Raw genomic sequence first — 15,574 nt, 5'->3', positions numbered from 1 at the left:
CCATGGTGCAAAGGGGGGAGGGGCCTGTGCTACCCCCTCCCCCCCCAAAAAACGGGGGGGGGGCAACAGGAGGCCCCCCCCCCCAACGCGGGAGGGGGAGGGGCCTTGGGGTGCCCCTCCCCCCCTCCCCGAGCCTCGTTTTGGGTTGGTTTTATTTTTTTGGGATTTTTTTTTTTTTTTGTAAATGATTTTTCTTTTTTTCTTTGGGTTTTATTAATTTTTTTTTCCTCTTTTTTAATTTATACGCGGGGAGGGGGGTGGGGGAGGGGTCGCTTTATTTATTGGGGGGGTCGGGCCGGGGGTCCCCGACTCCCGCGGGGGGGGGAGGGGTCTGGAGGGGGGTGGGGGAGGGGGGGGTCGGTCACCCCGGTGACCCCGCCCTTGTCCCCGTCACCCCCGTGACCTCTGACCTTTGGTGTGGGGGAGGGGAGGGTTCTCACCCCCCACCCCACCCCCCTCGCCCCTCCCCCCACCCCCATCATGGTGCTGGGCCCTGCGGCCGCCCCGCCCCCTCCCCTCCCCTCCCCCCCCCCACCGTGTCCCCCCTTCCCCTCCCCCCCCGCCGGGACCCCCCCGGTGGTTTTTTTGGGGGTGGGGGAGGGGCGGGTGCCCCCCTCCCCTCCCCCCCCCAGAAGCTATTTTGTACCTGAGATTAAATTAATGGCAAAGCCCGACGGCTCCGTGGGGGAGGGGAATTGGGGAGGGGGGAGAGGGGGTCAGGAATTGGGGGGGGGAGGGGCAGAAATTTGGGTGGAGGGTGAGGAAATGGGGGGGAGAAGGAATTTTGGGGGGATCGGGAAAACTGGGGGGAGGGGGGCACGAATTTTTTGGGGAAAAAAAAAATTTGGGGGGGGGCTTAGAAATTTGGGGGAGGGGCAGGAATTGAGAGGGGAAGAAAATTTGGGGGGGGGATCAGAAATTTGGAGAAAAAAAATTGGGGGGGTTCAGAAATTTGGGGGAAAAAATTCAGGGGGAGCCCAGGAATTTGGAGAAAAAAAATTGTGGGGGAGGCTCAAGAATTTTGGGGGACACACAAACGTCACACGGGGACAACATCACCAAGGGGGGGCTTTAATGACACCCTGGGGACCCTCAAACCCCCCTGGACATTTTGGGGAGGGGGGGGATCCCCAAAATTCTGGGGGGGTCATTGAGGCATTGAAAGGGTCCCCAGATGGATTCTGGGAGGGGTCCCAGCTTTGGGGGGGTCCCTCAGGGTTTGGGGGGTTCATCCAGGGGGGTCCATGAGGCACTGGGGGGGTCCCTCAGGTGTTTTTGAGGGTCCATTTTAGGGTCTCTCAGGGTTTTGGGGTCCATTTTGGGGGTCTCAGGGTTTTGGGGTCTCTCAGGGTTTTGGGGTCTCTCAGGGTTTTGGGGTCCATCCAGGTGGTCCATGAGGCCCTGGGGGGTCCCTGGGGTGGTTTTTGGGGTCTCTCAGGGGTAGGGGGGCTCCACCTCGATGGACACGATGTGGTGCCCGGGGACCATGGCCAGCCCCAGCACTCGGGGTTCGCTGCCCGGGAAAGCGTCTGGAGGGGGAAAACGGGGTCAGGACCCCCCAAATCGGGGTCCTCGAGTGTCCCCAAACCCCCCCTCGACCCCCACGGTGACACTGCTGTGACAGGAATGGTGCCACTGCTCTGGAGTTCCCCCAAAAGACTCTTAATTCCTTCACAAAAAAAACACAAATCCTCCCAGAAAAGCCACAAATCATCCCAAAAAACTCCAAGTCCCCCCACAAAAACCCCAAATCCTCCCCCAAAAAACCCAAATTCTCCTCAATAAAACTCAAAGACCCCCAAGACTCCCCCCAGCCCCACGGCTTTGAGGAATTCCTGCCCAAATCCCAGAAATTCCTCTGGTGCTCGGAGCTTAGGAACACTCCCACTCCCCTCAAACCCTCATAACTCCCCCAAAACTCCCCCAGGACCCCCAAAAACTCCTCCAGGACCCCCCAAAACCCCCCAGACCTGCAGCTTTGAGGAACTCCTGTCTCAGTCCCAGGAATTACCACACTCCCACCCCACTCAGACCCTCATAACCCCCCCAAAATCCCCCCAAGGACCCCCAAAGTCCCCCCAAAGTCCCCTGGACCTGCAGCTTTGAGGAATTCCTGTCCCAATCCCAGAAATACCTCTGGTGCTCAGAGCTTAGGAACACTCCCACCCTCCTCAGAACCCCCCCAAGACCTCCCAAAACTCCCAAAATTCCCCCCAGGACTCCCAAAAACTCCTCCAGGACCCCCCGAAGCCCCCCAGCCCCGCAGCTTTGAGGAACTCCTGTCTCAATCCCAGGAATTACCACACTCCCACCCCCCTCAGACCCTCATAACCCCCCCAGAACCCCCCAAAATCCCCCCAGGACCCCCAAAGTCCCCCCAGGACCCCCCGAAGCCCCCCGGACCTGCGGCTTTGAGGAACTCCTGTGCCGAGCCCAGGATGACGTTGCTCTGGCGGTCCGTGCACAGGAAGGCGCCCACCAGGGTCCGCCCGTCCGACATCCGGATCCGGAGGCTGCGGTTCAGTAACGCCTCCAGGCGCTGCCGCCCCCGGGGGGGCCCCGAGACCCCCGGCCCGGGCTCCTGGGTGGGGAGGAGACCCCCCAAACCTCCAGGATGGGGTTTGGGAGGATTTGAGGGGATCCCCCCAGGTCTTATGGGCCCCCCAAGTTCGTATGGGGCCCCTAAATTCTCCCCCAACCCCTGTGGACCCCCCCAAAGCGCCCCCCAGTCTGTATGAACCCCCCCAAATTCATTCCCAGTCACTTATGAGCCCCCTAAACCCTCCCTCAGTCCTTTATGAGTCCTCCAAATTCATTCCCAGGTCTTTTGCCCCCCCCCCCCCCAGTCCCTATGGGCGCCCCCAAAACCGTCACCAGTCCTTTATGGACCCCCCCCAAATTCATTCCCAGTCCCTGTGGCTCCCCAAACCCCCTCCCCGCCCCTATGGGCCCCCCAAACCCTCCCTCAGCCCCTCTGAGCCCCCCAAATCTCCCCTCACCCCCTGTGCCCCCCTTGGTCCCAATGGCCACCCCATAAAGCCCCCCTCAGAACACCCCACAACCCCCAGAACTTCTTTTATCTCCCCCCGCAGTTTTCAGAGTCTCCTCAGCCCCCCCTGCCCCAGTCAGACCCCCCAAAATCCCTACAGCCCCCCGATATCTCCCCTCAGGACCCCCGTACCGCCCCTCACGGCCTCTGGATCCGCCCCACCGCCTCCTCCGCCCCCTCCAGGATTCATAGGGGGCTGTGCCCCCCCCAAAGCCCCCCAGACTCCCCTATAGACCCCCCCCCAAGCCCCTCATAGACACCCCCGGGCCCCCCACTCACGGCCGGGCCGCCTCCCGCCTCCTCCGGCGGATCCGCCATGATGGCGCCGCTTCCCGGCAGCCCTGGCGCGGCCCAGGGGGCGGAGCTACAAACTACAGCTCCCGGCGTGCACCGCGCGCCGCCATCGGCAGCAATAACGGGTCTCGAACCGTGACTACATTTCCCAGCATGCACCGCGCCGCCACAGCCGCTGCACCAAGGACTCCGTTTCCCGGCACGCCCCGCGGCGCGCAGGGCCGGGATTTCCGGCGGCGTTGCCATGGCGACGGGCGGCGCGGGCTCGGCGGCGACCCCGGGCCCGGCCCGAGCGGCCCCCAGGTGCGGGGAGGGGGCTCTGAGGGGCCGGGGGGGCTCCGGAGGGGCCGGAGGGGCTCCAGAGGGGCTGGAAGGGAGATCTGGGGGTCGTGGGGATGGGGGGAGACCGGGGATCCCCTTTTTTGGGGGGGTCTCCCCTCCGTGACACCCCCTCCCCACACACACCCAGGGGTCCTGGAGGCCGCGGGTAATGACGTCACCCCCAGAGCGGGAATGGGGGACCCCCCCCCCCCAAGATATCAGGGGGGTCTGGGGTCCCCAAATTCCTCCTCCCCCCCAAATTAGGGGCTCACAGCCCCCCCCACACACATTGGGGGTCACCAGGACCCCCCCCCTCCCCACTTTTGGGGGTCCCCCCTTGTGTCCCTTCGCGCGGGTCCCTTGTCCCCTGGGGGGACTCTCCTGTCCCCCATCAATTTTGGGGACCCCTCCCCCAAATCTCCACTGTCCCGGTGACACCGGGGGGTGCCCCCCAATTTATGGGGACAAATCGGAGCTTTTTGGAGGCAAAATAAATCAGATTTTGTCAAAGAAGGGCGTGGCAGAGCCTCGGGGGAGGGGACACGTTTGGGGACATTCCTTGGGGACATCCCCCAGGCAGGTGGGGTGACAATGGTGATTCCCACGGGGGTGACAGAGGGTGACACCGCCCGGGGGGGTGGCCCCGGCTGTTTGTCCCCGTGGGTGGCCGCCAGGTGCTGGCATTGTCACCTGGGGCACGGTGATGTGTCCCCAAGGCTGACCTGACCTTGCCAGGTGTCCCCACAGCTGTGTGTGTCACCTGTCACCGTGTCACCTGTCCCTGTGTCTGTCACCTGTCCCTGTGTCTGACTGTGTCACCTGTCCTTGTGTCCATCTGTCCGTCTTATCTGTCCCTGTGTCCCTGTCCATGTCCCCCAGCTGTGACCTCTGTCCATGTCCCCTGTGTCCCCTGTTTGTGTCCCCTGTCTGTGTCCCTGTCCCCTGTCCATGTCCCCTGTGCCGTCTCTGTCCCCTGTCTCTGTCCATGTCCCTTATCCCCCATCCCTGTCCCTTGTCCCCATCACCATCCCCTGTCCACGTCCCCTGTCTGCATCACTCGTCCCCCATCCCCGTCCCCCTGTCCCCATCCTGTGTCCCTGTCACCATCCCCTGTCCCTGTCCGTGTCCCCTGTCCCTTGTCCCTGTCCCTTGTCCCCATCCCCTGTCCATGTCCCCTGTCCCCATCCCTGTCCCTTGTCCCCGTCCCCTGTCCCTTATCCCCTGTCCATGTCCCCTGTCTGTGCCCCTCGTCTCCCATCCCTGTCCCCTTGTCCCTATCCCCTGTTTTCCCTGTCCCCATCCCTGTCCCTGGTCCCTTTTCCCATCCCCTGTACAGGTCCCCTGTCTGTGTCCTGTCTTTGTCCCTTGTCCCCATCCCTGTCCCTGTCCCTATGCCCTGTCCCTGTCTGTTGTCTCTGTCCCATCCCTGTCCCCTGTCCCCATCCTCTGTCCCTGTCCCCTGTCTGCGTCCCTTGTCCCCCATCCCTGTCCCCTGTCTCTGTCCTGTGTCTCATTGTGTCCAGTCTTTGTCCCTTGTCCCCATCCCTGTCCTGTCCCTGTCCCCTGTCCCATCCCTGTCTGTGTCCATGTCCCCTTGTCCCTTGTCCATGTGCCCTGTCCCCCATCCCTGTCCCCTGTCCCTTGTCCATGTCCCCATCCCTGTCCCCTGTCCACCTCCAGCTGTCACCCAGCGGTGGCCCCACTGTCACTGTCCCCACCGTCACTGTCCCCACCAGGCCATTGTCACTGTCCCCATCACCAGGACACAGGTGGTGGCAGGTGACCCAAGGCTGCGGGTGGGTGACACTGTCACCATCTCACAGTGACACCACAAGGGACAGTGTCACCCTCCTGGAGCCACTGGGGGTCACTCCGGGGTGTGACAGTGACAGAAACACCCCAGGGTGACACAGTGACATGGTGACATGGTGACACACGGGTGACCGAGGGGGTGTGAGAAGCAGCAGAGCCACCAAACAGAGGGAAAAATGGGCAAAAAAGAGGAAAACATCCCAAAAAATCTCCCTGGGGGAGGGATCAGGGTGACAAAAGCCACAAAGAGACTCAAAAATGTCGTCACCTTTGGGATCTGGGGGTCACCCAGATCTTGGGGTGTCATAGGAAGGTTTTGGGGGGGATTTGGGGTTCTTGGGGTGTCACAAGAAGGTTTTGGGGGATTTTGGGGTGTCACAGGAAGGTTTTGGAGGGAATTTGGGAGGATTTAGGTGTTCTTGGGGTGTCACAAGAAGGTTTTGGGGACATTTTGGGGGATTTTGGGGTTCTCATGGTGTCACACAAGGATTTGGGGACATTTTGGGGTCACTGGCGGTTCCTCCTGCCGGGTCACAACAACCAGGAGCAACTTTTGGGTAAAAAAAAACACCCAAATGAGATAAACCCCCCAAACTTTGAGTGTTTTTTACCCCATTTTGGGCTAAAATCACCTGCTGGGGGTTAAATTGCTCCCCCAATGTATCAACCCCAGAGTTTTGGGGCTAAAAAGCCCCAAAAAGGAACAGGAAGACAAAAAAAAAAAAAAAAGCAGCAAAGCTCCACAAGGGGAGGAGGGACAGGCACGGCCTGGGGGGTTTGGGGTGATTTTGGAACATTTTGGGAAAATTCACCCCCTAAAAACCCTCAAATTCACCCATTTCACCTTTGGGGAGGGTTTGGCCTGAGTTTGAGGGAACTTTAAACCCTTTTTTCTCCTCTTTTTAATATTTTCTTTTTATTTTTTGATTTTTTCCCCTTTTTCAATATTTTTAAAACTTTTTTCATGCTTTTTTTGCTCCCTTCTTCTTAATTTGTGCCTTTTTCAATCTTTTTTCCTCCTTCATTTAACATTTTCTCTTCTCTTTTTAGAATATTTTTCCATCCCTTTAACTCTTTTTGAATCTTTTCCCCTATTTTTGATTCTTGCCCACTTTTTAAATATTTTTCCCTGTTCTAAAGTATTTTTCCTGTTTTTTAGGATTTTTCCCTCTTTTGAATCTTCTTTCCATTTTTTATTTTCCCTTTTAATTTTTTTTCCTTTTTTTCCCTCCTCAGTTTTTTGATCTTCTTTCCTTTTCCAATCTTTTTTTGGAAATAATTTTCTTTTCAACCTTTTTTATTTCCTAACCATTTTTTTTCCTTTCTCAACATTTTTCCTCTTTCATATTTCAAAATCCTTTCCCCTTTTCCAACATTATTTATTCCTTTTTTCCCTTTTCCAATATTTTTATTCAATTTTTTCCCCTTTTCCAATATTTCTCCCTTTTCCAATTTTCCCCCCTTTTTAAGCCTTTTTCTGTTTTTCAGTTTTTTCTCTTTTTCAATATTTTCCCCCTTTTAATCTTTTCCCCTTCCCCAATCTTTTTTTTCCCCATTTTCAATCTTTTTCCCTTTTCAATTTTTTAAAATTCCTTTTCAAATTTTTATTCCCTTTCAATTTTTTAACTTCCTTTTGATTTTTTTTTTAAATTTCTTTTCAATAATTTTTATCCCTTTTCAATCATTTTTTTATTCTTTTCCCAATCTTTTTTAATCCCACCTCCATCTTTCCAACCTCTTCCTCAACCTTTTTTTTTTAATCCTTATAAACCCCCCCTTTTTTTTTCCTTTTTTTTTTTTTTGTTCTTCCTCTCTGCAGCCTTCAAGAAACTCCAAAAAAAGAGAGAAAAAAAAAACACCCAAAAGAAAAAAAAAAAAAAAAAAGAGCAAAAAAACCAACCCCAAAACCCAACCCACCAAACCACTCCCTTCCCAAGTATTTCAAAGTCGAGGAGGGAGGGAGAAAGAACAAAAAAAATTAAAAAATTTTGCTTTTAATATATATATATATATATATATAATTTTTTTTAAAGTGCGTGTTTAAAATCACCGAGGGAGGGGGAAGGGGGAGGAGAAATGGGTGAAAAACGCGTAAATTTTTTTCCTTTTTTTTAAATAAATAAAAAAGGGGAAGCGTGACGAGTATGGAACTAGTTAACCTTTAACAATTTATGCTGATGTCACACTGAGCATGAGTACTGATTAATCCCCCCCCGAAATATTTTTATGGGAGTGAAAGGAAGGAGGGGGGGGGAAGGAAGAATAAGGAGAAAGAGAAGGAAAAAAAAAAAAAAAAGCAGAAAGAAAAAAAAAAAAAGAAATAATTTACCGCAGCCATCTTTGTTTTATGCAGAAAAAAAAAAATCTTCAGCTTCGGGTTTCCCCCCCCGCACAAATATTGTCCCTCGCCGAGCCGAGATCTGCGGGACGAGGGGGGAAAAAAGCAAAAAAAAAAATCAACAAAAATCTCATTAATGAGGTCCCCAAAGCGACCAAAAATACCCTAAAAAATGAGCAGGATGAGGATTATTATTATTCGCCCGCTCGGGTTGTAGCAGAAATCGTTTGGTGTTTTTTTTTTTTTTGGGGGGGGGTGGGTTGGGGGGAGCTTTGGGTTTTTAGTATTTTTATATTTTTTTGAGGGTTTGATTTTTGATTTTTAGTGGTTTTTAAAGAATTTTTTTTGTGGGTCTTGTTAAATTTTTTTTTTTTTTTACGTCGCACGGTTGATTTTTTTAAGGTTTTCAGCCACTTTTTTTTTTTTATGTCGATTTTTACCCTTTTCAGCCCTTTCCATTTTTGTTTCTTTTTAACGTTTTTTTTTCATTCCCTTCCCTTTTGAAATCTTAACGTTTATTTTTGACCCTCCTCTTTTGCCATATCCATTTTTAAGGCTCGATTTCCCTCCTTTTTCCTCCCCGTTCCTTCTCCCCCCTTTTTGAAATTTTCATGTCGATTTTTACCCCTTTTTGCCTCCCTTTTTCCATTTTTCCACCTCTTTTTTTCATTTCTCCCTCCCTCTCCCCTCCAATTTAACTCCTTTTTTTTTTCAATCCTCACCCTTTATTTCTTTCATTCTTTCCCCTCAACAGCTTCCCCTTCCTTTTTGTTGTTGTTGTGTTTTTTTTTAAATATTAATTTAAATTTTTTTTCCACCCCTCCTTAACTCCCCTCCCCCTTTCCGCGGGTCGGGTTTTGTCGCTTTTTATATTTTTTATTTTTTTTTTTTGTGCGTTTTGTCGCCTTTTTTCCCCCCCTCTCTTTTTCACCCTCTTTCCTCCCCCAAGGTGTGTGTGGGGCAACTTTAAAAGAAAAAGAAAAACCCAAAAAACCCTTCATTCGGCCATTTTGCGCTTTTTTTTTATATCCCCTCAAGGAGGGAAGGGGGGGCACCACCCCCCCATTTTCCCCTCATTTTTAACCCCTCCCTTCTCCATATTTTTCACCCCTTCCCCCCCCCCCCCCTCAAAATAACACTTACCGGGGTGTGTTTTTTATTATTATAATTTTTTTTTCCTTTCTTTTCTCTCTCTCTCTCTTTTTTTTTTTTTTTTTTTTTGTGTGTTTGGTGTTGGTGGGGGGGGTTTATTTTAAAATTACACCCGGGGCGGCCATTTTCGCTGCCGGCGCCGTCCCGCCGCCCGCCGCCTCCCGCGCCCTCAGGCGATTTTTAACCGATCCGGCCGTTTTTCAGCCCATCGCCGCCGCCCCCCCCGCGCCCCCCGCGCGGCCCCGCCGGGCCCGGCCCGGGGGGGGTCGCCCCTTGGCCGCCCCTCCCTCAGTTTTTATCCCCCTCACGCCTTGCCCGAGCCGAGCCCCCCCCTTCTCCCGGTGCTCTCCCCGCCGCTCCCCTCAGCGCTTTGGGGGCGGCGGGAGCGGCGCACGCCGAGGGTCCCCCCCGCCCCTCACCCCGCCATGGCGTCCCCGCTGAGGGAGGACGAGGAGGAGGAGGAGGAGATGGCGGTGTCCGAGGGGGACGAGGAGGACGACGACGAGGAGGACGACGAGGAAGAGGAGGAGGAAGATCCAGCCGCCGCTGCCGCCGTCGCCGCCGCCGCGCTTTTAGCCGGGCATCGAGGGGCCCCCGACATCTTCGCCGGGCCGGCCCCGGCCCCGCTGCCGCCGCCGCCGCCGCCGCCGCCCGCGCCCGCCGCGCCCGGGCCGCCGGAGGCGCCCGCAGGTACCGCCGGGACCCCCCGAGTGACCCCTCGGCGCTGCCCCCTGAGCCCTGAGAGATTCCCACCCAGAGCCCTCAGAGATTCCCACCCAGAGCCCTCAGAGATTCCCGGAGGAACCTCCGAGACCCCCCCAGTGACCCCTCGGCGCTGCCCCCTGAGCCCTCAGAGATTCCCACCCAGAGCCCTCAGAGATTCCCGCTGATGGCGGGATATCCCCCGAGTGACCCACCCCGAGCCTTCAGAGCTGCCCGGGGGTATCGCTGAGACCCCCGAGTGACCCACCCCGAGCCCTCAGAGATTCCCGCTGATGGCGGGACCCCCCGAGTGACCCCTCGGAGCTCCCCCCTGTGAGCCCTCAGAGATTCCCGCTGATGGCGGGACCCTCGAATGACCCACCCCGAGCCCTCAGAGCTGCCCGGGGTAACAGCTGAGACTCCCGAGTGACCCGCCCTCAGCCCTCAGAGCTGCCCGGGACCCTCGAATGACCCACCCCGAGCCCTCAGAGCTTCCCGGGGTAACCACCGGGACCCCCGAGTGACCCCTCGGAGCTGCCCCCTGAGCCCTCAGAGATTCCCGCTGATGGCGGGATATCCCCCGAGTGACCCACCCCGGGCCCTCAGAACTTCCCCGGGGAAACCGCTGAGACCCCCGAGTGACCCCTCAGAGCTTCCTGGAGGAACCACCGGGACCCCCCCGAGTGACCCCTCGGAGCTTCCCGGGGGTACCGCTGAGACCCCCGAGTGACCCACCCCGAGCCCTCAGAGCTTCCCAGAGGAACGACCGGGACCCCCGAGTGCCCCCCAGCCCCGAACCCCCCTCAGAGCTTCCCGCGGTTACCGGGACCCCCGAGTGACCCCTCAGAGCATCCCGCGGTTACCGGGACCCCCGAGTGACCCCTCAGAGCATCCCGGGGGTACCGAGGCCCCCGAGTGACCCCTCAGAGCATCCCGGGGGTACCGGGACCCCCGAGTGACCCCTCAGAGCCCCCCGGGGGTACCGGGACCCCCGAACGCTCCCCCGGAGCTCATCGAGCCCCCTCAGCCCTTCCCCGGGCCCGCCCTCCGAGCTCCCCTTTCCCGCTCCCTCAGCGCTTCCCGCAGGTACCGAGACCCCCTCCCCAAAACTCACCTGTGCCGGAGCTTCCTGCAAGTACCGGGAGGACCCCCGAGACCCCCGGTGTGCCCCCAGGCCCTCAGAGCTTTGCCGGGGCCGCCCGCAGCTACCGGGGCTCCCTGAGGCCCACTGTCCCCTCAGCTACCGGGGACCCCCTGAGCCCCTTCCCGGTGCCCTCAGCTCCTCCCGGGGACCCCCTGAGCCCCACTGTCCCCTCAGCTACCGGGGACCCCCTGAGCCCCTTCCCCGGAGCCCTCAGCTCCTCCCGGGGACCCCCTGAGCCCCACTGTCCCCTCAGCTACCGGGGACCCCCTGAGCCCCTTCCCCGGAGCCCTCAGCTCCTCCCGGGGACCCCCTGAGCCCCACTGTCCCCTCAGGTACCGGAGACCCCCTGTCCCCTTCCCCGGTGCCCTCAGCTCCTCCTGGAGACCACCTGAGCCCCTTCCCCGGTGCCCTCAGCTCCTCCCTGAGATACCAGAGACCCCCTGAGCCCCTTCCCCGGTGCCCTCAGCTCCTCCCTGAGATACCAGAGACCCCCTGACCCCTCCCCGGTGCCCTCAGCTCCTCCCGCAGTCCCGGGCCCTCTGATGATCCCCGCCGTCCCCTCAGCGTTTCCCGCCGCCCCGGGGCCGGGCCATGAGGGCCGCGAGGGGAGGGAGGTGTTTGTAAACAACCGCGAGTGTCACCCGTGTGTGGGGACAACGTCCAGCCCTCACTGGGGCTGAGGGGACACGGCTGACGGCGGCTGGATGTCCCTGCCAGGACCCAAAGTGGGTGTTGGGCCCTCCATGTGGGGTGACAGGGGCTGGATGTTCCCTGCCAGGACCCAAAGTGGGTGTTGACCCCTTCGTGTGAGGTGACAAGGGCTGTTACATCCCTGCCAGCACCCAAAGTGGGTGCTGGGCCCTTTATATGGGGTGATGATGGGTGGATGTCCCTGCCAGGACCCAAAGTGAGTGTTGACCCCATAAAAGGGAGTGACAGGGGCTGGGTGTTCCCTGCCAGGACCCAAAGTGGGTGCTGACCCCTTCATGTGGGGTGACAGGGGCTGGATGTTCCCTGCCAGGACCCAAAGTGGGTGCTGACCCCTCAGTGAGGATGACAGGGACTGTTGTATCCCTGACAGGACCTAACATGGGTGTTGCACCCCATGATGTGGGGTGATGTCCCTGCCAGGACCTAAAGTGGGTGCTGACCCCATAGAAGGGAGTGACAGGGGCTGGGTGTTCCCTGCCAGGACCCGAAGTGGATGCTGGGCCCTTTTTATGGGGTGATGATGGGTGGATGTCTCTGCCAGGACCCAAAGTGGGTGCTGACCCCTTCATATGAGGTGACAGGCGTTGCTGTGCATCTGACAGGACCCAGAGTGGCTGTTTTGTGGGGTGTTTGGGGCTGTTATGCACCTGACAGGACCCAGGTTGGCTGTTGCACCCCACATTGAGATGTTTGGGTGGGTTGTTTTTCCCCTTCCAGGACCTAAATCAATTGTTTCACCACATTTTGAGATGTTTGGGGGCTCGTTTTTCCCCTTCCAGGACCTGAATCAGTTATTTTACCTCATTTTGAGGGTTGTTTTCCCCCTTCCAGGTTCTGAAATGTTTGTTTTGACTCCGTTTTGAGGTGTTTGGGTGCCGATGGCCTCAGGTGTGACCCTTGTCCCCAGGATCTGCCAATTCCCACCCGGGAGACAAAATTAAAACTTTTTTCCCCCCTCTGAAATAAATTTCTTGGATTATTTTTTTTTCCCAGATGAGGGGAAAAAGCATCTCAAAGCCCAGAGGGGTCAGTTTGGTTAAAAAAAAAAAACAGCTTTAAAGTGAAGCCACTCACTTTGAAAAAGCTCAGAAGTGGATAAATTCAGATTTTAGAAGCTTTATTTTTTTCTGAAAAACGTTATAAATCAATAAATTTGGGGGTTAATTCCCCCTTTCCCCCATTAAACGCTTAGAATTTGGTTAAATCTGGGGTTTGGAACCTTTTCCTTGGCCCTGAAATGCCCAGAAATTGGTAAATTTGTATTTTAAACTCCTTTTTTTTTTGCCCCCAGATGCTCAGAAATGGGTAAAAGTGGATTTTGGAGCTCCCAAAAACGATTCTAAATTCAGATTTTAGAACAATTTGCGTTTCTGGAAAAGCTTAGAAATGGGTAATTTTGGATTTCAAACTCCTGCTTTTCCCCAGAATTGTTAAAAAACCGAGTAAATTTGGGAATTTTTCCTCCCGCAGAGAATTGGCACATCTGGACGGCAGAGCTCACAAAAAAGCTCAAAAAAATGGGCAAATTTGGATTTTAACCCCCTCCAAAAGGCTCAGAAATGGGCACACTCTGATTTTGAAGCTCCCACTTTCCCAGGAAAGCTCAAAAATTAATAAATTCGGATTTTTATCCCCTTTTTTTCCCCAGAAATGGGCAAATCTCACCTTCCATCCATGTTTCCCTCACCCGCCGCTTCCCCGGCCTTTTCCTTTGCCTTTTTCTGGATTTTTTTGCCCAATTCACAAATTATTTTTCCTCTGATCCCTCAAATATTCCGTGTGGGACACCCAGACACCCCCAAACCGGCCCTAAATTCACTTTTTAAAACTTTTACCCCAAAAAACCACCCCCAATCTCCATTTTTTTTATCCTTTTCCCTCTCAAAACAGCCCCAATCCCCATTTTTTAAACCCTTTTCCCTCTCAAAACAACCCAAATCCCCTTTTTTTTTGACTTTTACTCCCCTTAACCCCCCCCAAACCCCTATTTTTATTAACTTTTCCCTCCCTAGAGCAGAAATTTTGCCCATTTTTAACCTTTTCCCCCCCAGGATCAGCCTCTCTCTTTCCATCCACCCCTTTGCTCGAATTTGAGGTGAAAATTCACTTTTTCCCCCTTTTCCCAGCGGGAAAACAACTCCTCCTCCTCCTCCACAGCCGAAAACTTGTTGGTTTTTTGGTTTTTTTTATCCTTTTTCCCCGATTTTTGCCGTTTCCAGCCCATCCCAGCGGAGAACAATAGAGGAGCCGGGCTGGGGAGGGGGAAACACCCAAACCCCACCGATTTAAAAACAAAAAAACCCTAAAAAATCAAACCTAAACTTGAGATTTTTTCCACACTTGGCACCAAGTTCCGGAGCAAAGGCCTGGCCGGCTGCTCCAGCCTCAGGAGCAGCGGGAAAACCGGGTGAAAACACCCCAAAAAAACCCAAAATCGGGGATTTTTCCAGCGCGGGGGAAGCGGCGCCTCAAGTCCCGCTGTGCCTCTTCCCCCAGTTTTTTTATTTTCCCTTTTCCCCCCATTTTGGAGCTCCCCTCCCTCTTTTCTTTGTTCCAACTCCTTCCTCCCCTTTGCCGGAATCACTCCCCCTTTTTCTTTTTTTTTTTCTATTTTTTTTTATTGTGGTTTTCGCTACATTTTTTCCATTTTTCCACCTCTCTCCCCCCTCCTTTCCTTTCTCTTTTCACCATTTCTTTTACAATTTCCACCATTTTTCTCTCTCTCTTAATCCACTCAAGGAGGGGGGTTTACTTTAGGATTTCATCCCTCCCTGGGCAGATTTTTATTTTTTAATTTTTAATTTTTTTTTAATTTTTCTCTTTCTCGAGGTGCGGGGAGTGGGAGCATCACGTGTATGGAAAATTCTGGTTGATGCTTTGCCAACGCTCCCCGCGCATGTCCGATGATAAAAGGGGGGGGAGAAAAAAAAAAAAAAATAGAATTAGGGGGTTAAAAAAAAAAAAAAGGGGAAACACCCCAAAAAAATGCCGAGCTCGGGCTTCATCCCCGCCAGCGGCCGCGCGTCCCCGGCAACACCCCCAGGTGATGGTTTGGGGCTAAAAAACAGCAAAAATACAAAAAAAAAAAAGGGAATTTTGGAAAGGGAGGAGAGCGCGGGGAGGGGGTTGGGGAATGTGTGTGTGTGTGTGTAGGGCGGGCTGGGCCTCGGCGCTGCCGCCATGGTTAAAATTAAATTAAAAAAAGGAGATTTTCAGGTTTATTTTAAATCGGGGGTCGGCGCCGCCGGTGGTCCCGGCGCCCGGCCCGGGGCTGGCAGGCGGCGGTGCCAAGGGATTAGGGCTGGAATGTGACCCCGGCGGCGCCGGGTGCTGCTTCCTGTCCCCACGCCAACCCTGGCACCCGCTGTCACCTCCCTCTGCCCTGGCTGTGTGTCTGTGTGTGTGTCTGTGTGTCTGTGTGTGTGTCTGTGTGTGTGTGTGTGTGTGTGTGTGTCTGTCCCCTCCCCGCTGTCACCTCCCTCTGCCCTGGCTGTGTGTCTGTGTGTCTGTGTGTCTGTGTGTCTGTGTGTGTCTGTCCCCTCCCCGCTCCCCTGGGGACACCGGGCTGCCCTCCCCGCGGTGACAGCGGGTGACACTGTCCCCTCCTGTCCCCTCCTGTCCCCTCCGTGTCACCCCCCGAGGCAAAGCGGGGACAAGCCGGGCCGTGACACGGTGACACGGGCGCGGTGTCACCGCCCCGGGGAGGGCGCGGTGGCCGCTGTCACACAGTGTCACACAGTGTCACACGGTGTCACACAGTGTCACACGGTGTCACACACACACGGGGGATGCCGGTGGCCCTGGGCCAAGGGCTTGGGAAATCCTCTGCTGGCGGTTGGTCACCGTCACCGTCACCGTGTGTGTGACACCGCTGTCCCCGTGTGTGTGACACCGCTGTCCCCGTGCCGTGCCGTGAGAGGGGTTGGGGAATCCTCTGCTGGAGGCTGGTGACACTGCTGTCCCCATGTGAGAGCTGGCAGTTGGTCACTGTCACAGTGACGCTGCTGTCCCCATGTGAGGGTCAGGGAATCCTCTGCTGGATGTTGGTGAC

At 55.4% G+C, this 15,574-nt stretch overlaps 2 protein-coding genes and 1 long non-coding RNA gene across 3 annotated transcripts in view; 1 reads left to right on the top strand and 2 right to left on the bottom strand.

The window, feature by feature from the left end:
* Window positions 1-1,055: 1,055 nt before the first annotated feature.
* NAA38 (N-alpha-acetyltransferase 38, NatC auxiliary subunit) lies at window positions 1,056-3,409 on the bottom strand. Its single transcript, XM_083881501.1, has 3 exons — window positions 3,329-3,409; window positions 2,404-2,581; window positions 1,056-1,529 (listed from the first exon to the last, which is right to left on the bottom strand). The coding sequence occupies exons 1-3, from the start codon at window positions 3,365-3,367 to the stop codon at window positions 1,435-1,437; spliced, it is 312 nt and encodes a 103-aa protein (XP_083737627.1). The 5' UTR covers window positions 3,368-3,409; the 3' UTR covers window positions 1,056-1,434.
* Window positions 3,410-6,375: 2,966 nt separating this feature from the next.
* Window positions 6,376-9,500, bottom strand: LOC310921416. The gene is made up of 2 exons (XR_014592134.1): window positions 9,386-9,500; window positions 6,376-7,896 (listed from the first exon to the last, which is right to left on the bottom strand). It is a non-coding gene; the product is annotated as an uncharacterized lncRNA (long non-coding RNA).
* Window positions 9,501-9,583: 83 nt separating this feature from the next.
* The window catches only part of CHD3 (chromodomain helicase DNA binding protein 3), a gene marked incomplete at its 5' end in the record, with an annotated part of 43,536 nt that continues 37,545 nt past the window's right edge, over window positions 9,584-15,574 (top strand). Inside the window, one exon of the mRNA XM_083881573.1 lies at window positions 9,584-9,656. Coding sequence (XP_083737699.1) covers window positions 9,584-9,656 — 73 coding nt within the window. The remainder of the gene's footprint in view (window positions 9,657-15,574) is intronic.

This window comes from Zosterops lateralis, assembly GCF_965231275.1.
Source record: "Zosterops lateralis genome assembly, chromosome: 34".
Classification (NCBI taxonomy): domain Eukaryota; kingdom Metazoa; phylum Chordata; class Aves; order Passeriformes; family Zosteropidae; genus Zosterops; species Zosterops lateralis.
The sequence above is the reverse complement of the archived record's forward strand: the minus strand, read 5'-3'. Positions and strand labels throughout refer to the sequence as shown.